This window comes from Heptranchias perlo, chromosome 19, assembly GCF_035084215.1.
Source record: "Heptranchias perlo isolate sHepPer1 chromosome 19, sHepPer1.hap1, whole genome shotgun sequence".
Classification (NCBI taxonomy): Eukaryota; Metazoa; Chordata; class Chondrichthyes; order Hexanchiformes; family Hexanchidae; genus Heptranchias; species Heptranchias perlo.
This window is the reverse complement of record NC_090343.1, coordinates 27,663,042-27,687,745: the sequence shown is the minus strand read 5'-3', so window position 1 is coordinate 27,687,745 and position 24,704 is coordinate 27,663,042. Positions and strand designations below refer to the sequence as shown.

At 40.3% G+C, this 24,704-nt stretch overlaps 1 protein-coding gene across 1 annotated transcript; it reads left to right on the top strand.

Annotated features, from left to right (window-relative positions):
• The first annotated feature begins 1,119 nt into the window (after positions 1-1,119).
• On the top strand, positions 1,120-23,298 carry LOC137335266 (serine incorporator 1-like). The gene is made up of 10 exons (XM_068000549.1): positions 1,120-1,311; positions 3,982-4,143; positions 8,740-8,933; positions 9,374-9,453; positions 10,730-10,867; positions 14,879-15,048; positions 17,763-17,853; positions 18,380-18,563; positions 19,860-20,090; positions 22,392-23,298. Exons 1-10 carry the CDS (start codon positions 1,273-1,275, stop codon positions 22,528-22,530), a joined length of 1,428 nt encoding a protein of 475 aa, XP_067856650.1. The 5' UTR covers positions 1,120-1,272; the 3' UTR covers positions 22,531-23,298.
• The last annotated feature ends 1,406 nt before the right edge of the window (positions 23,299-24,704 follow it).

Genomic DNA, 24,704 nt, shown 5'->3' with positions numbered 1-24,704 from the left:
TAGTATTACATTATCACTCTTCAAGTCAGTCTGATTAACCCTGTCCTTATAACTTTGTTAAAAGAGAAAATTCAGCCACCCCAGGCACCCAATGGGGGAAAGTGTAAAATGGAGTTAATCTTAACTTTCAAGGGGTTAAATTCACAGGACAGTAGGGCTGGCAGATATAGATTAAGATTCAGGTGGGTCGTCTGAAACAGTGTACTTCAGACAATGAAAGTTGGTTTGGACGTTTCAGTGATTGTTCACGCCTATTTTGGCTGAGATGACTTGATTCAGGAGAGGTAGTTGTTAGGGTAGTCTGGTGAGACCACTTCTTGAAGTCAGAATTAACAAAAAGGAGGGTCAGTTGGTCAAATAAAGACTGCAAGAAAGGTTATGACCTGAGCTAGGAATTAAGATACAGCAGGTTGGTTTTCCCAACCAGAAGCTAACCCGACAGAAAATAAAACAACGTGAATATTCTATCCGCTGTTCGGGATAGCATAGGGTGTTTTTGTTGAGTTGTCACAAGAAGCATTGTAAAAAAAGTTTTTAAAAGTCTGTAATTTCTTTGTTCGTTCAATCTAATGTATTTTGTAAAAAAAAACAGCTTCTTGATGTCATCGATCATCAGTTGTCCATCAGTTCCGTTTATCGAAAAATTGGAGAGGCACATGTGAGTGCACGTATGTTTACAATATCCAATTCGTATGTCAAGGAGACGCACTGTTACATTGCCTTCGGTACGCTGTCGTATAAGTTGATATTGGGCAATGTGAGTCAAATCTGGAACACGAGGAGTGGGAGGTCCACTTATGGGCGTGACTGAATCCAGACCCTAAATTTGTAAAACTTGTATTCATACTTTGCACTTGCCCCACCGGTAACTAAATGCAGCCCTAAATTCTTACCCAGATGTGTCAGCTAAAAATGTTAATAGATAGGTGTAAACGACAATATTATTTTCAACAATACACGTTGGCCACCATAGGGTCCGAAACACGCCCGAATCACAACAGCGCTCTGGACCAGCGCCACTCCCACTCGTCGCATGAAGGTGCGCAATCGACTCGAGCCCAGCGCTTGCACGCCGCATCATCCAGCTCGCGCACGTCACAGTCACGTGTCCGTGTAATGTTGGCGCGATGACGTAATGGGTAGCGCCACTTGCTCGCCGCTTCTGGCTGCCTGGTAACGCTGCTGTCATTCGAAGGGGAAGAGGTCGCTGGTTTGCGGTGAAGTCCAAGCGGAGAAGCGGTTTTTGGATTCGTGTTTCGGTAGCGATAGGTCATGGGCTCTGTTTTAGGGGTGTGCTCCCTCGCCAGCTGGGTAAGGACGGGATGTGAGGGTTTTTTGGGCCGGGCCCTGTCAGGCTGCCGCTATTGGTGGCGCACTCCGCCCAGCCCGCAGGAGGTGGATTTACAGTGGGCGACGCTCTCTCTCTCTCTCTGTCACACTTGGTTCTTTGATGGCGATTAATAGCTTGGGATAGGGTTTCATTTCTGGTGCTTAATACAACATCAGGCTCCCGTGCCTCCCTCCCCGGCGCTTGTTTACTCTCCGGTCACAGAGCTGATGGTGAAATTGCAATTCCAGAAGCTTCGGAAATATGCCTTAAACCGCCTGGAACTTCAGAATAAAGGTGTGGCGGTGACTATTAGTTTACCAGCCCATCAAGTCTATGTTTAACCAGATACATACACCGTATCAGCTGTGTGGCGGTCACGGCATGTCAGTGTCTGGACACACGCTTGTATTTAGCCACATTTGAGCGAGTACTGACGAAGAAGCTAACCCCACACCCACTGTATAAATCATAGTCATTGCACAAGTATTTCCTGGTACAGTATGTGATCATGTGATGTTTTTAAGCTTGATCGAATTAAGCACCCTGTGGTCCAGTCGCGAAGAAATATAAGACTCGTTTGCCAAATGTTTCCAAGTTGAAATTTTGGCAATAATTCAGGTTAAAACCGTTTCAAAAAGCAGTGACATTAGGAGCTGGATGTTACCAGAATTAATACGAAAGCTCCAAATTACACATCTTGATAAAGAAAAAGGAAAGACTTGCATTTATATAGCGCCTTTCACGACTTCAAATCACTTTACAGCCAATGTAGTACTTTTGAAGCATAGTCACTGTTGTAATGTAGGAAATGTGGAGCACAGCAATGAGATAATGACCAGATAATCTGTTTTAGTGACATTGTTTGACAGATAAATATTAACTAAGACACCAGGGAGAACTCCCTATCTCTTCTTAGAAATAGTGCCATGGGATCTTTTATATTCAACCTCAGAGGGCACTCCAGTTTAACATCTCATCTGAAAGACGGCACCTCTGACAGTGTAGCACCCCTTCAGTACTGGACTGGAATGTCAGACTAGACTTTATAGATGCACAAATCACAATAATTGGCAGGACCAATAAATACATTTTTCAATGTGTGAAAATTTAAAGCTTCAATAATAATCAGCGAGAATGCCATCTTATTGGTTTCATTTTAAATTTGTTAGTTACCCTTCCAAAACTGGATGTGCTACAAACTGAACTATTCCTAGCCCTAAATAAGCTTTCAAAGTATAAAACATGTTTTCATAGACATTTTCTTCAATGTTTTGAAGGTATAAAAATATAGGCCCAGAATTTGCTGGAATGGCACATTTGGCCCTGAACACTGTTCGTTAGTCTGTTGAGCGCCCCAATCCTCCAGTGGCGAATTTACGCCAAAATTTGCTGGAGAACTCATTAGAATATGCCACAGCAAATATAGTGGTCATTCAGAAACGGCACCATTGCGAAATTATTGCTATCAATTCCGATGTTGAATGATATCTCGGTATTTAGTCAATGTTTTTCTTTTATAAAAGTGCGTGTTTGATCTGTGAGTACTGTTTCACGGTTACCACAAATCTGTTAGTCCAATTATTTGTTTTGTTTTCTAAAATTGTGGAAATATAATTCCTGGGTGTAATATGGGCACATGTGGCTGCGGGTACCTAAACTAATTGAAGGCTTCTAAATTGTAATCATTTTCAGATGTTGGGCAAATTCATTTCAAAGCACTTGTCCTGTGTTTTTCAGGGGAAATATATTAAAAACCCATTGGAAGATCTGTAGGAAGTAATTATTTAATAATTCATTTCTCAGATATTGTTGCCTTTAAATTCAGAGCAGCTGCAGCTTCATGGCCTCTAATGGTCATTTTAACTCTTTAAATAGATCGATATTCTAAATTAGCGATTGACACTGTTAAGGAATCAGAGAGCAATGAATGGATACAGATATTGAATGGCTATAAAAATTTAAATTCCATTTAACCGGAAACATTCCAGCTAGCTAGTATGTCCAAAAGCCAATTATTTCTGCATAAGCTAATTAACTCAGGAAAGCTCAGTGAAAAGACATCTATGTTTAAGGAAAAGTGATCTTGGAGCAGTAAATCACACCGCTGCCAGGTCACCAGCACCATTCTGGTTCAGTCCTTAAGTGGCAGCAGCGATCAAATCAGCGTAAATCCAGCAAATTGGACATCACCAATGATTTTATGGGGTGGCGGGGGCGAAGCTATGAAAATCAAATTCTCATTGATTTGGCGAAGTTGACGGCACAAAAGGTACAAGGAAATTTTGGCGTTGCGTATATAATGGCATGACTTGCTTGCACCATGTTTGTCTGGAAAATCTGTGCCATTGTAATGGTGTATGCCGTAGATGTGCCATTACTACTGTTTCCAGCAAATTCCGGACCATTATCGTAAGGAGCAATGTAGGCCATGAGTTCATTGAAGCTTCAGTATGCTGTGGTTGGATCTGGATTTGAGAGTCAGATCTGCACACTCTGAGCTAGTTATTAAAGCTGTAATGCCATGTTAAAGTGCAGATGTGTATCTTGATGCTCAAACTTGCTTTCTGCATTAATGTTGCCACTTGAATTACTATAAGGAATTATTGTCTTTAGACATTTGTAATACTTCTGTTTGTAATATTCCCCCATAGGTGCCATGTCTGTGCAGCAGTGCTCCTTGTTTGCTATGCACTTGCTGCCCCAACAGCAGGAATTCCACAGTGACCAGATTAATCTATGCATTCATTCTGCTTCTGGGCACTATTGTGGCTTGTATTATGCTGGCACCTGGAATGGAAATACAACTGAAAAAGGTATGTTTTATGTAATGAATCCTAAATAGATGGAACTTGATTGGAATTGCGCTGCAACTCCCTTTGACGGAAAGTGTTAATTTATCCCTTTTGAATGCTACTATTTATCTCTAAATGAATAATTATGTTCACATAATCAGTATTAGGCAGATAGGGTACTAAAATTGTATGGATCATTATTTTTCCTAATCGTCACATAGAATCATATTTAAGTTTAAATGTCCTTGGCATTCTTAGTTCCTTCACATAAGTTAAACATTAACTTGTATCATGGTATTTATAGTTAATCTCATTTGTGATAAAATTGAGAAATGGTATGGTGTTCACTTGTTCTGACTTGAAACATCAGTGAATGTATGCGCTTGTGATTTAGAATTCAGCTAATTCCAACAACGTATTTGCTGCAGCAGATTGGCCGGAAACACATCAATTACCCATCTCATTAGGTATTTAACATTGAATTGAGAGTATGTGCCTGCATCAAACATGATGGTTCTTTGATAACTCACTTGAATCATAATATGGGGAGGATCATTTGGCTCAACTTAGTTTATCCATCTGAAAAAGAAAAATCGACAGCCCCTCATCACACCATTCAGTCGGCTTCTGAATGACTAAAGTTTTTGCCTCCACTACTCTTTGAAATCTAGTCCAAGTGTTGATTATTCTTTGTATGAAGAAATACTTCCTGACATAAGTCCTAAATTTGCCTTTCACTTTGAGAGCCTCAGTTTCTGTTATTTACCCTCGTAGCTCAAACCTCTAATGTTGGGAATCAGCTTCGTTGTTCTTTCTGAATTGCCTCCAGGGCCTGAATGTTTCCCTCGTGTCTTGGTGCCCAAAACTGGGCACTGTGCTCAATGTGCACTCTGAATAGAGTACTGTATCATTTCAGCAAAACCTCCTTTGACTTGTTCCCTGCTGATTTGGCAATATAGTTCTGCATTCTGTTTGCTTTAATTGTTGCTGCACAGTTCCTTGACATGCTATGTACTGAATCTAATAATACCCATTGATCTATTTCAACCTCGCCTTCAGCAATTTTTACAGCATTCATAGAGTATGTATGTCAGCTTGTTTTCCTACTAATACCTTACACTTCTCTTTCAAATTTTATGTGCCACTGTTCTGCCCATACACAGATTTTCTTTAACTCCTTCTATAGGTTCCTGGCTGCTTCCCTTCACTCACCCGCAGTGACCATTTTAGATTGAGTTTGAGTCCAGGTCCTGGATGTACATTAGAAGGAGTAAAGTTCTAGCTCTGAGTCCTGAGGCACTCCTCCTGGTAGTCCTTCAATTCCCCCCTCCGCCCCCCCCACTCCAATATCACTCCCTTAACGAGCACTCACTGTTCCTTTCTTTCAGCCAGATTCTTATCCATTCCCACGGTTTGCATAGAATGTCCACAGCTTAGAGCTTGTGCATAAACCTTTACAGCACAGAAGAAGACATTTCAACCTATTCTGCCACTGCTAGCTTTCCATGTTCTAATAATCGACTGTGTGGGGAGAAAAAAATTCAAATGTCCCCTTTGTTCTTCTAGTAATAATCCTCATCTATGCCCCCTTGTTACCTATTTGGCAACCAGTGGAAACATTCTTTCACTATTTACCCTCTCAAAAACTTTCACAACCTCTGTTAGGTCCCTTTTAACTTTTTCTGTTCCAGTTTGAAAAATGGCAAATTCTTTTAAGCTTTTCTTGATAACTATAACCTCTTGTTCCTGGAATCCTCCTAGTGAATCATTGCTGTATCCTTTCCATGGCTCTAATGTCCTTCTTAAAATTGGGTCTCCAGAGCCACCCACAATATTGCAACTGTGGAGTAACATATATGTCGTACAAATTCAACATCACTTCCTTGCTTTTGTATTCGATACCCGTAAGTATAAAACCCAGAAACTCACTTACCTTTTTTCGGCATTTTCTACTTATATTACCACCTATAAAGATCAACAACAACATCAACTTGCATTTATATAGCACCGTTGATGTTGTAAAATGTGCCAAGATGGTTCAGCTGAGCATAATCAGACAAAAATTAACACTGAGCCAAAGAAGGAGACATTAGGATAGGTGAGCAAAGGCTTGGTCAGAGGTAGGTTTTAAGGAGGAGCGAGAGATGGAGCAGCAGAGAGGTTTACGAAGGGTATTCTTGAACTTAGGGCCTAGACTTCTGAAGGCATGGCCACCAATGGTGGGGTGAAGGAAGTTAAGGATGCACAAGAGACCAGAGTTGTAGGGATGCAGAGTTCTTGGAGGGTAGTAGGGCTAATGGAGGTTACAGAGATAGGGAGGGGTGAGACCACGAGGATAAGAATTTTGAAATTGACGCGTTGGTGGACCGGTAGTCAAAGTAGGTCAGCGAGCACAGGAGTGTTGAGTGAACGGAATGGAATGAGTTAGGATGGAGGCAGCAGAGTTTTGGATGATCTCAAGTTTATGGAGGGCAGAATATGGGAGGCCAGCCAGTTGAGCATTGGAATAGTCACGTCTTTAGGTAACAAATGCATGGATGAGGGTTTCAGCAGCAGATGGGCTGAAGCAGGGGCGGAGACATGTGATATTGCAGTGGAAGTCTTTGTGATGAAGAAGATATGGTGTCGGAAGCTCATCTCTGGGTCAAATAGGACGCCGAGATTGCGAACTGTCTGGTTGAGACTGTGGCCAGGGACAGAGACGGAGTCGGTGGCTAGGGAATGGAGTTTGTGGCAGAGGCCGAAGACAATGTCTTTGATCATTCCAATGTTTACTTGGAAGAAATTTCGGCTCATCCAAGAGTGGATATTGGACAAGCAGTTTGACACCTCAGAGGCATTGGATGGGTTGAGAGATGGTGGTGAGATAGAGCTACGTATCGTCAGCGTACTTGTGGAACCTGATGTAGTGTCCGGATGATGTTGCTGAGGAGCAGGATATTGATGAGAAAGAGGAGAGGGCCAAGGATAGATCCTTGGGGGACTCCAGAGGTAACAGTGTTGGGGTGGCAATAGAAGCCATTACAGGAGATTCTGTGGCTACGACTGGATAGGAAGGGTGGAACCAGGCGAGGGCAATCCCACTCAGCTGGACAGTGCAGGAGAGGCGTTGGAGGACAATGGTGTGGTCAGCCGTGTCAAAAGCTGCAGACAGGTCAAGAAGGATGAGGAGGGAAAGTGCATCACAGTCACAGAGGATGTAATTGGTGACTTTGTTTAGGGCCGTTTCAGTGCTGTGGCAGGGACAGAAACCAGATTGGAGAGGTTCATACATGGAGTTGCGGGAAAGATGGGCATGGATTTGGGAGGCGACAACACATTCAAGGATTTTGGTGCGGAAGAGGAGGTTGGAGGTGGAGTGGTAGTTTGCAAGGACAAAGGGGTCATGGGTGCGTTTTTTAAAGAGAGGGGTGATGGCAATAGATTTGAAAGGGAGATTTAAAAGTTCTATGTATCTACAACCCTAGGACCTTCTGTTGCTGCTGCTCCTAGTGAGGTATACTTACTTTCCTAAAATGTGTTCATATCGCTCTCTATTGAATTGTATTTGCCACCTGTTTACTCTATTAACTTGTATATGTCCCCTTCCTACAACTCCTGCATTCTTTTTCACAGTTTGTCATGGCCCCTGATTTGGTGGTATAAGTAAATTTTGATTTTGTTCCTTTTGTGCTAGTTTCCAAATTCTTTATTTAAATAGACTACAAAAGTGGTCCCAACAAAGATTTACGGAGTACACCGCTACCCACGTCCTTCCAATTTAAAAATCATCTATTTACCTCTATTTGCTTTTTGTTCCTTGGACATCTCTCTATCCATGTGGCTGCTTTCCCTTTATTACCATGTGCCTTAATTTTCATAAGTCTTTTATTGGACACATTATCAAACACCTTCTGAAAATCCATGTGCACAACATCCATTACATTCCCTTTATATATATATATTGTGATATCCTCAGAAAATGTCATTTAAAGTAATCAAAATGACCTTGATGTTGAACTGGTTGAGGTTCAGGGAGCTTCTGGCTTTTTGGCATCCACCTTTGGGGAGAGTGGGATGGGAGTAAAGGGAGTGGATGAAGAGTTAATGGTCAGGTGAATGACTGGAGCAAAGGGGAGGAGAGGATACAAGGTTTGAGAGGATAGTTCAAAGAAGAGGTAGGGATAGTGATAGGAGTGAGGGGATGGTGGGAAGGGGAATAGGTAGTGAAGAGGTAGGGGATATAACGAGAGCAAGGGGCTGGGGGAGAAGATGTGAAGAGGGATACATTTTCACTGGAATCCTCACCCCGAATGCAGTTAGTGATTCCTTTCCCTGCCACGTGTCATACTGCTCACCGCCTCCAATTCGAAAGGAAACAAAAAAGATAGAAGCAGAAAAGGATGGAGAGAGAAGCAAAATGAAGTGTTAAGGGTTGAGAAACAGTAAATAAGAGAAATAGAAAGACAGAAACAGAATCAGTAACATGAAGGCTTCACAAATAAGACAGTGACCATGTTCTCTGACTTAGTGTATGCAAAGCCGTGGGAGATCGACTTGTATAATGAAAAATATGTAGAAAGAAAAAAGATTGGCTAACTTGTAATTTAGGTATAATTTGATTCTTTTTCTTGATAGATTCCAGGGTTCTGTGAAGATGGCTTTGGTACCCAACTTCCAAATGTTCATGGGGCCGTGAACTGTGATGTGTTAGTTAGTTACAAGTCAGTTTATCGGATCTGCTTTGGATTGGCTGTCTTCTTCTTTCTTTTCTCTCTGCTTTTCATCAATGTGAAATCCAGCAGGGATCCCAGAGCTGCAGTACATAATGGGTAGGTGCTGTACATAATCATATGTTGTTTGTTCGAAGTAAAGTAAAAGAGAAGTTGATGCTTGTAAAAATTGAGATAGATAAAATTGCTGCACAGTTTTCAGCATTGGTTCTGCTGATCCAATTTCCAGCCTTGCAGCTGCTAAAACTGCCCTGTTTACATTACAAAGTGGTTCTAAAACAGCCAGGGTGGAGGACATGGTTTAAAAAAAACATGTGTCCCCCAGGCTGAGTGGCTGAAATGCTCCTGTCTGTACATGTAGTGCAGTGTGTTCAGCAGTGCCATCGGTGTTAAATAGAATAAAATATGTGATTGGGAGTGTCCATATGGTTTATTTGTATGTTTCTATTGCTTTTTGGGAAAGTGCGTATTCAAGAAAATAAATATATATTTTGCATTATGTTTTGTTTTAATTGTTAATTTTTTTTTGCTTTTGACAGATTCTGGTTCTTCAAAATAGCTGCCATCATAGCTATTACAGTAGGAGCCTTTTACATCCCTGAAGGACCTTTTACACGAGGTAGAGCAGCAAGTTGTCTTTAGGGGAAAGAATACTGGTCATTGTGTTTATAATTTTTCTTATTAAATGAACTGTTAAACAAGGAGTTGAAAGAACCTTGATATTTGATTATTCAGAACTGTACAATGCTGCTTTTGTCTAATAATTTGACTTGCTTGCAGTTGAAATGAGTTTGAGAGAGAATTTTTTAAATAGATTTTTATAAAATATATATCTTACTTATTGTTTGGAACTAAAAATGACTGATTTCTCCTATTTTACTGGAGAACAAATACTGATGCAAAATTAGTGGAGTAAATTAGTTGTATTACAACCTACATTGCCACATAATTACATGTTTTCCACTCTATAGGTAAAAGTTCTATACTCACTCTCTTTCACGTTCCCTTTCTCTCTCCCCTTCTCTCTTTGTTCTCAGCCGGGAGAGCAGCAGCATTGGAATTCAACTGTGATGTTCTACCCCTCCAGTCAGAGGAATCCTTAACTTTTGCATCTGGCAATTTGAAACTTATACACACACCAGCTGATCTGATTTCTTCCCCAGCACCATCATCACCCCTGGAAAACTCCTGGATAGGCACATTGTGAATCAGAATACATGGCTGACTTTTCTTTCTGGTTGATCCTGCTTGTTATTATCTCTCTCTCTCTCCCTCCCTCTGATCCTGATTCTTCATGTTAATCTTCCTCATGTATGCGCTCTTTGTTTTACTCTTTTTCTTTCTTCCTCTATCTCTCTCGCCCCCTCCTTCTCTCATCCCCTCCCTCCTCTCAACCCCTCCCTCTCTCTTGCCTCCTCTCTCTCTGTTTCTCTGTTTCTGTTTACTCATAGTGATCTTTTTCTGCTCAATGATAATGTTACTAACACTTTTTTTTGACCTGCTTTCCTTCTAACCTCTGACTGATTTTTTTCCGTCATAAGCACTGCTGACCTGTTTTTGCCAGAGTGTCATTCATAGTGGTCTGTAGACAACAGCAGCCCATTTGAGCCAGAACTTGTCTTCATGTTTCATTATGCAGATGCTTATATGCAGGATGCTTCCTGTCGGTGTGACTTTTGAAATTTGTAAGTGCAGTGCAGAAGAGTAAGACTATAGGTGAAAATGAAAAAAAATGTAAGAGAAAAGAAAGGAAAGAGCAATCAAGTAAAAGAGTAGAAGAGAAAGGAAAGAGCAGTTAACTGAGTGGGAGACAGAAAGGGAACAATGAAAGAACAGTTTTTTAGAAGTTAAACATCCAGTTTGCTAAATTTGTTTTTTTCTCCTCCTCCCATTAGCCTTGTTTGCCATTGGTACAGCAGGTGCATTCTGCTTCATACTAATCCAGCTGGTTTTGTTGGTTGACTTTGCTCATTCTTGGAATGAGTCGTGGGTGGGAAAGATGGAGGATGGAAATTCCAAATGCTGGTATACAGGTGAGTAGTAAATGAAAATCTGTACTTACTGGAAACAGTCATTAGCAAATACTCATCAACTTTTACATGAGGCTGTTAGAAATAGCTAGAGTGTTTTTGGAAGCATAATGCGTTCAATACAATGTGTCTCCATAGACGCCTCTGTGCAAAATTACCAGTTCATCGCTAAGATTGTAAATTGAAACCTGCTTAATCTATTTGTAACAGTCTAGTTAATTTTAATTTGGTATTTCTGATAGTCAGCATAGATTTTTACATGAAGAAGTTTGAGTCGAACATAATTTCCTGCTATGTGCCCTTGTTTATTTAGGCAATGTGCCATTCTTCAGCAGCAAGGAGAAGTGTACATATGAGCTGGCAGATTTTTTTGTACAGGAGTTATGAAAGTATTTTAGCTAAGACCATTTTAAGTGTTCGAAATGTGTATTGAATACTTTTTGAACTAGATTGTTATAGTACTTCAATCTGCCTGTATAATTTAATATATAATGTGTAACAATCTTAATTATAAACAGGAATATCAAGATAATTATTTTAGCTTCCAAACTCCATTAAAGCGTGCTTTTAGCAAATAGTATGGTGATATAATAATGCATTGCACCACTGAGTGGCAGGATTGGGTTTCTTTCCAACCTCTGCCCTATCACGAAACTCCCTTTACTCTTCTAGGTCCTTCTAGGTATCTCTGCTTCCCAGCTCCAAGCCCGCTTCTTCCACAATTCCTTGTTCAAACTCCTTCTCATAAAACTGAGATCGTCCTGGTCAAAGTCACCAACGATATTCTCTGTTGCTACCATGGCACAATACTTCCTTCTTGTCCTATTTGACCTCACCAAGGTGTTTGATCACACCATCCTCCTCCAGTGCCTCTCCTCTGTGGTCCAGTTCTGTGGGCCTGGCCTTATCTCTTTCACCAAAGCCCATATCTAAACTTTTGTCAAGTCAATTTTCTCCAAATCCTTTCCTGCTTAACTCCCCGGCTCCACTCCCCATAAACTCCAACTTTCCCAGAATTCTGCTACTCGCATCCTGCCCTGCATTAATTCCACTTGTCCGGCACTTCTGCTCAAGCTGACCTACAGTGGCTCCCTGTCCCTTGACTTACCAAATTTAATATCCTTGTCATCATCTATAAATCCCTTCACGACCTCACTCCACCTCACCTCTACAGCCTCCTCCAACGTTGCATCCCCAGTCCTCTGACACTGATCTTCAGTACATCTATCTGTCCCTCTGTTCCATCGTTGGCAGAGCTTTTAATTGTCTCAGTCCAACCCTGCAACTTCCTCCCTAAAGCCCTTTGCCTCTCTACTTCTATCTCTGATTTAAAAACCTTACATCCCTCTCTTTGAACAATCCTTTGGTAACATCTCTTAATTCCCATACTAAGGCTCTGTGTCTATTACTTTCTTCTTAACATGGTGTGCATTAAAGCATTATATAAATGCAAGTTATTGTAAGTCATGCCATTAAGGGATTGTGCCACAAAAAGGCAATAACATCCCACAGGCGTGAGTGAAAATTTGAGAGAATATTAATCCAAATTGCTCTTGTAGATCCCTTGGTAAGTAGGTTGAGTGCAACATTGGTAGATAATGGGAGCCAAGTTCTCAGCTTGCGCTTGTAGCTGTAGTATAGCATAGGAAAAATGCACGGAAGAAGTTTTTTTTTCTAATGCATCTCTCATCTCATCCAGATCCTCCACTGTCCTTTTTCTAACTCTCCAATCTGCACTTAAATAGAGTGATCTGACACTTTGATTTTATTTTCTTTGCTCTTTGTCTATGACTCTTGTCTAGATTAAATGTGGAGTGAACTTTCTTTTTCCTTGCCTATTTTTCTTTTGTGAATTTTATTTCTCTCTTTCTCCCCCGCCTCCCCTTGCCCCAGAAAGCATTGCACTCCTTGTTGGGTTAGGGCCAGAGGGTTGGGTACCCTCCAGTACCTTATCTAAATGGAAAATTCATGTGGTAGCCTCGAAAATATTAGCAAACTGTTTTACCTTGGGAGTCATCACAGTGGAAAGAGCCTGTCTTCACTCGGCATCCGCATATATGTACTTCCGGCATCGAGTGCTGGATAGTGACAGGCGGGTCAATATTAGCAGAGGTCTAAAAGCCAGTAGCCTGACGTGATTAGGGGATAGGGTAGGAAGACATTTAGAGGGGAAGCAGATAACGAAGAAGCAAAAGAGCTAGTGCAAGTGAGCTAGTAACGAGTGTGTTTCTTTTCAAAAAGGCTGTTGAGTAAATTCCCCATGGGATACTATTGGAATGAAAGATGCTCAGTAACGACTTCTCATTTCTTGATATTAGAAAGCTCCAAAACACTGAGTCTGATGAATACTCCACAATACATTAGTGGCTCTGCTGCAGAGGATTACTGTATATGAAACTGAAACTCAGTTGAAGACTCATATTTAAGAATTTTTAAAAAATCTAATTCTGAAAATGTAAAAACACTTTTAACGAGTGAAACAGAAAGTTTTTAAGTGTAGCCACTGCTGTGGTAATGAAGGATATAAATTGCAGCATAATTAACTATGTACCTTCTGTAAGGAAGGACACTTTTAATCAGTCTCTTGGACAGGATTGAGCTCGGCTGAGATGCCTTTTTAATCAGTAACTTGCCGATACTCATTGTCTAGGCTGTCATGCGAAACATGGCCACCATGACACGACACCAGTTGTAGATCAGCAAGGAGTCAATGCCTTCAGGTAAAAAGGGAAGAAGTAGTGGATAAAGTAAAAGCCCTAGTAATGGAACACTACCAAAACAGCTTATTTGATCATCCATTCTTTTGCATTTTTAGAGACTTGCTGTGTGCAAATTTGTTGCTGTGTTTGCCTACATAAAAATGGTGACTTGCTTCAAAAGTAATCCATTTGTTATAAAACACTTTGGGATGTCCTGAGGAGGTGAAAAACGCCGTATAAATCCTTCCATCCTTCCCTCCATCCCACCTTCCTTCCGTGCTTCCTTTCTGCAGAACTCAGTTCAATAAAAGTCTCCTGAAACTATGCTACGGCTTCATGATTCCTGTTGTTTCACCACACTTAGAAAACAGTGTTCAATAAAGATACATTTCCACTAGAAAGGGTGCAGAAATGACCAACAGGACTGATCCCAAGTGTGAAAGGGATGAGCAAGGAAAGAGTAGAGGCACTTCAGCTTTACAGTCTTGAAAAGTCATGGCTAAGGAGGGTGGGTGGGTTATCATTGATGTGTATATAAAATAACGTTAAGTGGTATAGATAAGATAAACCCAAATCATTATTTCAAAGTACAGGAAGAAAATAGGATCAGAAATGGAAATTAGACAACAGGTAAAAAGGCTTTAGTGTAAAAAGTATTTCAAATAATGTACCAAAGAACATCATAATGGGTAAAATATTGTGATTGTTCAATTGAATGTCATCATGGGAGAAGCTAATTTACTTCTGGGATGAGCCTTGATGGGCAAACAGCTTTTTCTCATCCCTGACTTTTTTCATGTTCTTAACTTCAAACTCAGCTGGGTCTAATAAAATGAGAAGAGTTCTCTTTGACACTTTGTACCAGCCAAATAGACACAAATAATTGGTCTAGTCTTTAAATTGTACAGGTGGCACTCAGTTTTAAGCCATTTGATAATAAGTGGGCTTACAATAAGAGGATTAAGAGATGAATTTTCATTTTTTGGTGCAAGCCTCCTAAAGACCCCTTCCTCGACAGCACTGCCCGACCTATCGTCTTTTTCTCCTTCCTGCTCTGTGACCTGTTTTGTTCAACACCTTAAAAAGTGTTCTAACCGAGAAGCACTATAGAAATGTAAGTTGTCATAGTACAGTTGCAGGATTTCAAGTAGGCAATAAACTTAATTTTACTTAATTGACTGGAAGTATGGTGTTCAAACAAGACTGTTTTCTTTCTCATGTTGAGACTAGCTTACACCTTAGATAGTCTAACTAATTTTTGGAGTTTTCATTTTAGGTTATAATACAGATGTACCTTTTTTGATTTCTTTTGCAGCCTTGATCTCCATCACTAGCCTGAATTACATCTTGTCTTTTATAGCAATTGTGCTTTTCTATGTGTTTTACACTAAATCTGAAGGATGTGTTGAGAACAAGTTCTTCATTAGTTTCAACATGATCCTTTGCATTGCTGTGTCTATCACTTCTATTCTTCCAAAAATACAGGTAAGGATAAACATGCAGTGTCTGTTTTTTCTTGATATTTTTGTTCCAATGCCACATATTAATATGAGAGCACAGAGTATTTCCAAGTTCTCCACCTACTTTATTCTTAAACCAGCTGCTTGGAGACTTATGCGAGAGCCCAGGTTGGTTTACCCAGTTTTTCCTTAGATTCATCTTGCGTCGAGGGTTGGGCTGATAATTTTTGAGAAATCTGTTTAAATTGAGAAACAATTGTAACTTAATGGAACACATCCACAAGAGAAATATTCCTGGAAAGCAAGACAATGTTACTTGCAGTAAGCACACCATCTACGTGTAGTGTACTTTTAGAAGCATTTATTAATATCAAAGAGGAAACTGTCACAGTTCTCCAGGATGAATTTTGAACTTTAACTACAAAGAGGAATTACTACCCACAATAATAAGTCAGGAAAGTTCCCCAAAACTTTCTGTAACAATGAATTTTGCCTGAGCTGAATTTTTAAATTTATTTTTCTGTAATGCTAGTTTCAGCTTAGGGTTTTTGTGCTAGATATTCCCCTGGGTTCTTGGGAATCACCAGTCACTCCCTTAAGCTGATTTCAGGTTACCTAAGATCTGGAGTGCACCTTTCACTGCCTATTTCTAGTCAAATGATAGCATGACCGAGGGATTGTAACAGTGAACCCTTGCTCTGTATACGAGCTACTGAAATGTATCCACATGCTGCCATGTGACTTCTATCTTTTACGGAGGGGATATTGAAAAACACTCATTGAGATGAGACACAACTTCAAACCAACAATTGTAATATTTGACATAAAGTACATGAATGAATAGTACTCTTTCAATTAGGCACTTTACAACCTTCTGGACTTAACATTGATTTCAGTAACTTCAGATCATAACCACTGCTTCCATTTTTTCGGACAGCAAGTTTTGGTAATGGTTCTGATGTTGACATTTACAGCTCTTCTAGACCCATCTTTTGTTTCTTCAACTGTCCCGTTACCACCCTCCTTGCCTTGCACCATCATCCCTTTTGTCATTTAATCACATCTACCCTCAACCCTATCAGAGACCTTCCCTTTTGTTCTTTCCTCCTCCCTTCCCCCCCTTTCCCTGGCTTTGTACTTGCTTAAAAACTGTTTAATCTTCAACTTCTTCCAGTTCTGACGAAGGATCACCGACTTGAAACGTTAACACTGTTTCTTTCTCCACAGATGGTGCCTGACTTGCTGACAGCATTTTCTGTTTTTATTTTATGAATAAATAGTATACTGTTTCACAGTAAGAACAATCAATTTCCCTGTGCTTCTTGGTTATGAAAAATAAAGATGTAAATTACTAATTCGCTATGGCCCCTCTTCTCTAGCTAAACTTTTCAAAGCCTAACTGGTTCAGACTTTTAAAACACAGATTGCTGCTCCGAGAATACTGCTTGCCCTACGTGTGAGAGTGTGAGAGTGTGAGAGTGTGAGAGTGTGAGAGTGTGAGAGTGTGAGAGTGTGAGAGTGTGAGAGTGTGAGAGTGTGAGAGTGTGAGAGTGTGAGAGTGTGAGAGTGTGAGAGTGTGAGAGTGTGAGAGTGTGAGAGTGTGAGAGTGTGAGATCAGGCAAAATTCCATGTTACAGAAACTTTTGGGGAACTTTCCTGACTCATTATTGTGGGTAGTAGTTCCTCTTTGTAGTTAAAAGTTCAGAATTCACCCTGGAGAATTGTGACACTTTCCTCTGCCCCCTCGAGTCACTGAGATGGAGGCTTGGTCAATCACAGTTGCAACTCGGGTGAATATCTACCACCTGATATGTTAACAGGTCTACTTTAGCTAAGGCCTCAGCCATGCAATTGGAATGGAACGAGGCCTGGAGTCTCAAGTTTCACAAAGAGTGATCTGCTTGCAATAGCCTGAAATATTTGATATTGTAAATAATAGTCTTACCACTGAATAACTAATTAACACTTCAAAACACCCTGTGAGCCTAAATGAATTTTCAGGCTACTGCCTTTTGATTGAGAAAAATACTACATGTAACACCTTCGGAGTTAACTCCTTATAAACTGAATCTAACATTACAGGAAAATTATATATTAAAAATTTCAGCTTAGACAATACAAGCAAAATCCAGTCTACGGCACAAATTTTTGGGCAATTTTCCTGACTTTGTTAGGATGTTGTCGGTAGTAACTCTTTTTAGTTAAGCTTCAAAATCTACCTGGAGTATTTGAAGGGACTCCAGGGAAGGCTAATAAGGATCATATTTGGGAGCCTTACCCCAGAACTCTAAATTTAAGAACTAAGTTTAAGTATTACCAGCTTTTATTTTTATGTGGCTTTCCTTCATAAATGAATACGTTTATGACTTTTGACATCTGTAACTGTTACAATTTTGAGTTAAGAATAAGGGGGAAGAAGCAGAAAGGAACTTGGAAAAAGAAGAATTTCTAGTATCAGTGCACGGAAAAACAAAGCAAATTGGCTGCATTCATTTAAATTGTGTTTGTTCCTCCATTTCAAATTTTCATGAACTTTCCCTGCTTTCTTGTTAGTTGTGAACATTTTGTGACTCATTGGAGATCTTCCCTGCTCCACTGACTAATTTCTTCCAGTGTAGGATTTATTTGCTTTGGTTCCAGTAACTTTTTTAAAAGTGAGAAGTTATTCTATTGGGGTTTAAAATGTTTAAGCACTGTTAGAAATATTTTTTCTAATCTGTATTAATTTTTTATTTGTAGGAAGCGCAACCTCGGTCAGGTCTCCTTCAGTCTTCAGTCATCACACTGTATACTATGTATCTCACGTGGTCTGCAATGTCTAATGAACCCGGTAATCCCTCACATGTTTTACAGAAGGGTGGTTAAATATAATCCTTGAATGAGTAATTATATGTGTTTGGCTAAGGATAAAGCACCCTGTGTGGACCTTGTTTGTGACATTGAAACTTTTTAAATAAAGCTGATCTTTTTGAATTGATATTACAATTCAAATAAAATGAAATTCCTAATTGCAAAACGGATAACTTGAATATTTTTCTATTTAAAAAAAAAAGTGAAGAACAAACCTAATTTTGGTTAACTACCTTCAAAGCATTGCTATAGAAACCATGTGTGTAATGTCAATTTTTACTCTGTCAAGTTTTTTTTTCTGTCCAGGTAACCTACCAAATATATTCTTTCATAGAAAAGTTTTCCAGGGTGTTAATCCTTGGAGCTCCTAATTAATGAAACATAAACCGTAGAAGCTGAATAATCAGCTGTAAAAGCATTGCCCGCGTGCACACCCACCTAAAGTTAGAATAATTTCTATAGACATAGCAGTGTTTTAAACTAAGATTCCGTGCTTTATTTTTCAGACCGACAATGCAATCCTAGCCTGCTGAACCTTATTAAACAGTTAGCTTCACCTACATTGAGTCCAGCCAATAGAAGTGAACCTTTAGTGCATGTAACACCTTCACCTCCAACCGCAATGCAGTGGTGGGATGCACAGAGTATTGTTGGACTTGCTCTCTTCATTCTGTGTCTACTGTATTCAAGGTATTGTCTGGGCTAGAAAGTTTAAGTCACGTTATTATTGGAGATTGTTTAGGCAGATTATTTCATATGTTAACTTATTTTTCATTCAACTGTTTAATGGTATTGAATGTGACTGTGTGCTAGAATTGGGTTAAATGGGCAATGCACCTGACCCATGACCTGAAGCAATCTAAATTTCTCCATTTTTAGAGAAGAGCATTTAGCTCAAAACCTTTGGTTGTAGAGGGACCAGCTGTGGCAGGATAAGAAGGAAAAGTGCGTTCACACAAAAAAGGATTGCAAATGTATCCATGTTAATCACATCCATTTTGAAGTAGCTGGGTCTGAAGCCTCTAAAGTTGAGGCTCCAGAACAGATCGCCACTTGTCACATCCCGCCAATCAGAGTACATACCATTTATCCCCACTCTCTGTCTCCTACCTCCCAACCAATTTCCAAATCAAGTCAAAAGCTACTTCCAATTCTGTGTGACCTCATTTTTGCTAATAATCTCTTGTTAAATTACTTTTCCTTTCTGTTTCGTTTTTTTCTCTCTCAATCCAATCTTTCTTCACTCTCTTTATTTCTCTTTCTGTATCTGATTTGAAATTGGAGAGGCTTTGGAAATTAAGTGGTGAGCCATTCATTGCAGAGTATCCAGCTTCTGTCCTTGTAACCACAGTGTTGATATGGCAGGTGCATTTAAGCTTGTGGTCAATGGTGCCCCCCCCCCCCCCCCCCCAGGATATTGATGGTGATGGACTTGGCAATGATGATGCTGTTGAAGGTTAGGGGGAGGTAGTTGGGCCCTAATGGAGATGGTCATTGTCTGGAAGTGCCAGACCTGGAACTTGTCAGTCCATATTGGATGTTATTCAGGTCCTGCTGTAGGCTGCCATGGAATGCTTCATTTTTGGAATGGTTGTGAATGGAGCTGAACACTGGATTGCCAGCAAACAGCACCACTCCTGATCTTATGACAAAGGTAAGGTAATTGATGAAAAAGCTGAAGATGGTTAGACTGAGGACTTTTCCCTGAGAAACTCTTGCAGAGATATCCTGGGGCTGCAGTAGTAGGCTTTGACAACCGCAACCATCTTCCATTTTGAGTTATGTATGACTCCAGCCACTGGAGGGTTTTCCCTTTGACTACCACTGACCTCATTTTTGCAAGGGTTCCTTGGTGCTATAATTAGTCAAGTGCTTCTTTGATATCAAGAGCAGCTAATCTCACCTCTTCTAAATTGGCAGGGCTGTTACTGCATACACTCCAGCTGAAATGAGCAATTTTTGATAATTGTAATTTTATATTTGCAGCATTCGTTCCTCGAACAACAGTCAGGTAAATAAGCTAACACTCTCGGGCAGTGAAACTGTCATGTTGAATGACTCCTTGGCTGGAGATGCTGTTGACGTTGAGGAGGGTGACGGAGTACGAAGAGTCCATGACAATGAGCATGATACAGTCCAGTATAGCTATTCATTCTTTCATTTCATGCTTTTCCTGGCTTCACTCTACATTATGATGACACTAACAAACTGGTACAGGTAAGTAATTGCATTACAGCAAATGCCCTCCACTGTTTTAAAGGGTGAATTATTTCTAAGTATTACATTTAATGCAGTTAATCTAGTTTGTTTTGGTTGGCATTCTTCAGAAAATATTGATTTTGGTGTTGGAATAAAATGTGCTTTGCCAATATTATTTGTGGCTGTCCAACAAATTCTTCACATAATCCAAGACTAAATATGCCAATTGCAAATAACTTGATTAAAGTTTATTCAGCACACTAGTTATGGGAAAGCCTGTATGGTGCAAACATTATCGGAGCCCTTTTAGCTCGGGGACTTAGGTTCATTCTCCTTTCCCTCTCCCTCACTTCTCTCCCCATTCCCTCACTCCCTCCTACACTTCCTTTGAATTAAGACTTGGCCTTAGATGTGCTGCAAGGTCAACAGCCTACCCTTATAATGCCATGGTTATACATCGGTAATGCTACAAGATGACTCCATATACTGCTGGGCCCCGATATTTACGGGGAGGGTGCGGGGGAGTGTGGTAGCGAGGCAGGACCTCAATATAATTTATTTTCTCCCGTTTCCTGTCTGGCAGCCAACCAAATTGACAGGTTGGCCAACTGTCGGGTGGGAAAACCAGTGGCAGGAGGCCACAGCCAGGACGCTTGGATGATCCTGGGAATTGCGATCGTGGGGCAGAAAGGAGATCGGAGTTGGGGGGTGGGGGTATGGGGAAGGTCGATCGTGGGCTTCATTTTGAGGGGGTGAGAGAAGCTGCAGTCGTCAGAAGGGAGGCTGTAGGTTTGCTTGAGGGGCTGGGGGGAGCACTCCTGCTCCTCCTGGCCCACAAGGCGTGCAATAAACAGCGCTTACCTTCTGGAGCCGGCAGCTCTTGCCTCCCTTTCGCTGCCGGGTTTCCTGAGCCCTGGGAAACCCGACCGGCAGCTGTTAAATTTAAAGCAGGATCCCAATTGCACTGTGGGTGCCTGATTTAAATATGATAACAAAGTGTCCTGCCTTTCCAAGATGGGGGGTGCCCGCACGCCTCGAAATCTGCCATCGTAAAAATGGCAACGGGTGCATACGTGGTGGGTTGGGGATGCTTTTCCTGTATTTTAGGGTTTAACCGCCCCCCCCCCCCCCAACCACCTCCCTCCCGCCATGGGGGGGTGGAGTGGGGGGGGTTAATATCGAGGTCCAGGTCACTGATAGGTGGAAAAACACTATGCTGACAAACCGTATAAGCTCAGGCTAAAACTACTAATTCAAGCTGATTACAGGAAAGAAATTGTACACTGTTAAAATAGCAAATGAAGATATCAATTCACAATTTAATTTGGTTAGATTCCTTAATTCCAAGATTTCCGAGGAAGCAAAATAGGAGCTCTACGCCCAGAGTCCCTACACATTGCTGATTCCCAAATGAACTAAAGGTACGAGGGCTGGCTCATAGATGTTTCTGGTCCAGGCAGTTTCCTCGCACCTCAGAACAAAAGAGTCACTTCCTCATTAAGCAAGTTTCTTTTAAAGAAGTCCCCAGAATTTTTCTTAACAAAGAGTTTTCAATAATGTTCAGTGAATTGTTGGCTTTTGACACATCAGTGACTGTTGAATTCTCTAATGCTTGATGGGCAACCATATATATGTTTCACAAGCTGGAAATGTATGTTTGAAAGCTACCAAATAACATAAGCATTGTCTTCGAAGTATATATAATTTGATCAGCTATAGTTCAAAAATGATTGGGGCCTTCAAAGATGTCACAACCACGAGGGGATTCCTGTTGCAATTTACCATGATGCCCTGAGACAAACTTGTGCATTTACTTTACCTGCAGGCTAACAAGAGGAAAGGACAAAAAAACCCTTAACATAAACTGCACTTAATAGAAAGCCATTTGTATTTGCCAGAATTTGGTCAACCTAAAACTTCTCAAAAAGAAAGTTCAAATTTTATAAATTTGAAACAGATCTTTGTTCTGTCACAGCCAGTTTTTGGTGGGAATACAGCACAAAATTACCCATAACTTGGCACAAATTGGCACTCAGTCAGAGAGGCCATAGTGGGGAAATGGAAAATTTCACTTTGATGCTGTACAGGGGATACTGTACTGAGGTTACGATTATGACACATTGGACAGAGTAGAGGGAGTTTTACTTTAGCTACCCAAGCTATTGTATGTTATCTGGAATCTTGTGATGGTAACAGTGGATGTGCAGAGTGGAAATGTTCTCTTTTTCCAGTGATGACATCCCTTTGCTTGTTATGGGAATAATTGAACAGCTACTAGCAACTTTTTATTTTTGATTTTGATTTTTCTTCTCTCTATAGCCCTGATGCTGACTACAAGACAATGACGAGCAAATGGCCCTCTGTGTGGGTGAAAATCACTTCAAGCTGGGTCTGCCTTCTATTATATGTCTGGACATTGGTGGCACCTCTTGTTCTTACTAACCGTGACTTTGAATAGAGTGCTGCATTCTTGTTTGACCATGGTTGCTGAACTAAACAAAGTCCGTCTAACATGAAACCAAATGGTATAGCTATTGATTTTTTTTAAAAGGCATTGTATACCGAAGAACTTTTATGGGGCCTGTTGCACTGAATCAAAGCAAGAAACAATGTTTTTAGACTTAATGTTATTATCTCCGGATGAGTAATATGCACTTTGTTGCATTTTATTGAAAGCTATAGGAAGAGGGGTGGATTTTGAAACTCTTAATTTGGGTTGTCTATCATAGATTGTATGGCAATGTTGATTAGAAGCTCTTTACGGTTTCCACAAAGCACTTAATACTATTTTTCAGAAGCTTGCTGTTATGTTCTATATGTTCACAATCCGTTTGGCTTTTTTTCATAAATTGAAGCTTTTATTGATGTATCCTTAAAAATTGTGCCCTTATTTTTGTGCATTACATAAATCGCATAGGTGTTATAGTTCATAAACATGTCACTCCTCTGTACTTACAAGACCTAAAAAAGAAGCATCAAATAATGACTCGTACGCAATATTTAACTTGTCTTGTATGGTTGGTAGTGAGCATTATGAATAGAAATAGGCTACAAAAGAGTGAGCATAATGTCTCATGCATGCTGCAAATGAAGCCTAGTCCAAATAATCTTGTCTGTAAAGAGTTTATATTAAAAATTGTATGGAAAGGATGATTGCTAAATTATCTTAACCAAAGCTGTATTTAGCACTATTAAAGTACAGAGAATTAAAAATAACTAAATGTGATTATGTGTGTGTGTGTAGTTTTCTCACTTTTTTTCTCCTCCAAAATGTATAACTAAAAGAGCTCTTATTCATGATTGAACAAGCTTGTTGAATGCTATTAGTAATAGAGACTGAAAAATTTAAACCATTTGAGGCAGCATCATCTTGTGTTTTGACAGACTAGTTTGTATTTTTGTACGGTTAAATTGGTATTTTAAAAAAAAGTCTTTCCTATGATACTTAAGAAAAAAAGAGTACTTTTTCCCCATCCCACACTTTTTTTAAGGAAGGGAAGGGAAAGGGAGTTGAAATATTTCTTCTGTCTTTTGGGAAAAACTTCTTATTCCCTGGTAGTGTCTTAAGGCCAGAAAAGAGTTGGTCAAGTCAATCAACTTTCATTGTTTTTATTTCATTGTATCTGATTGACAGCACTGCTGTGTATACCCATGGTTGGATAACAATAATAACTTCCATTTATATTGTGCCTTTAACATAAAGAAACATCCCAAGGCACTTCACAAATAGATGTAAGGAAATGGATGCTAAGCCAAGAAGGAAGAAACTAGGAGGGAGACCAAAAGCTTGTTTAAAGAGGTGGGCATTTAAAGGTGTGGAAGTAGAGAAGTTTGGGGAGGGAGTTCCAGAGAGTAGGACAAAGGCAGCTGAAAGCTCTACTGTCAATGTTGCGGTAGAGGGAAGGGGGGAAATGCACATTTGTTTGGAGTCTAAGGAATGGAGTATTCAGAAACTGATATGGGGTAGAGGAGTTTGCAGAGATTGGATGGGATAGCATATGCAGGGATTCATGTGTTGGGGGATGGTGAGCCAAATGTATGTCAATGAGGACAGGATAATGGGTGAGTGGGACTTAGTGAAGGACAGGATACGTGCAGAGTTTTGGACAAGTCAGAGTGCATGGAGGATGGAAAGCCAGCAAGGAGAGTGTTTGAATAGTTGAGTCTGGAGGTGTCAATGGCATCTATAAGGGCTACATTGGTGTAGCCATGGAGGTAGGCAAAGTTGTGGTCTTGGTGATGGAGTTAAAACCCAGGGTCACACAAGACACTAAGCTTGCGAACAGACTGGTTAAGTTTGGGAGGGAGATCAAGTCAGTAGCCAGGGCGCAGAGTTTGTGCTGGGGTCTGGAGACAATAGATTTGTTTTCCAATTGTTGAAGTGGAAGAAATTGCGACACTTCCAAAAAAGCACGAATGCAGTTGAGGGGTTGCGAAGTGTGAATAGGTAGAGCTGGATGTCGTCAACAGATATGAGAAAGCTGGCCCCATGTTTGCACATGATGTTGCACTCTGTCTTAATATAGTTATAAAAACTTTTGCTGTTAGCTTTGATATTCCTTGCATTTTCTTTCATATTCCATTTTTGCACCTCGTATTGCTTTCTTTGAATCCCTTTGTTGCTTTTTATAG

Coding starts and splice junctions, on each gene's coding strand:
- LOC137335266 (XM_068000549.1), top strand. CDS start 1,273: ATGGGCTCTGTTTTAGGGGTGTGCTCCCTCGCCAGCTGG. Junction 1,312..3,981: donor TGTGCTCCCTCGCCAGCTGG/GTAAGGACGGGA, acceptor ATTCCCCCATAG/GTGCCATGTCTGTGCAGCAG. Junction 4,144..8,739: donor TGGAAATACAACTGAAAAAG/GTATGTTTTATG, acceptor TTTTCTTGATAG/ATTCCAGGGTTCTGTGAAGA.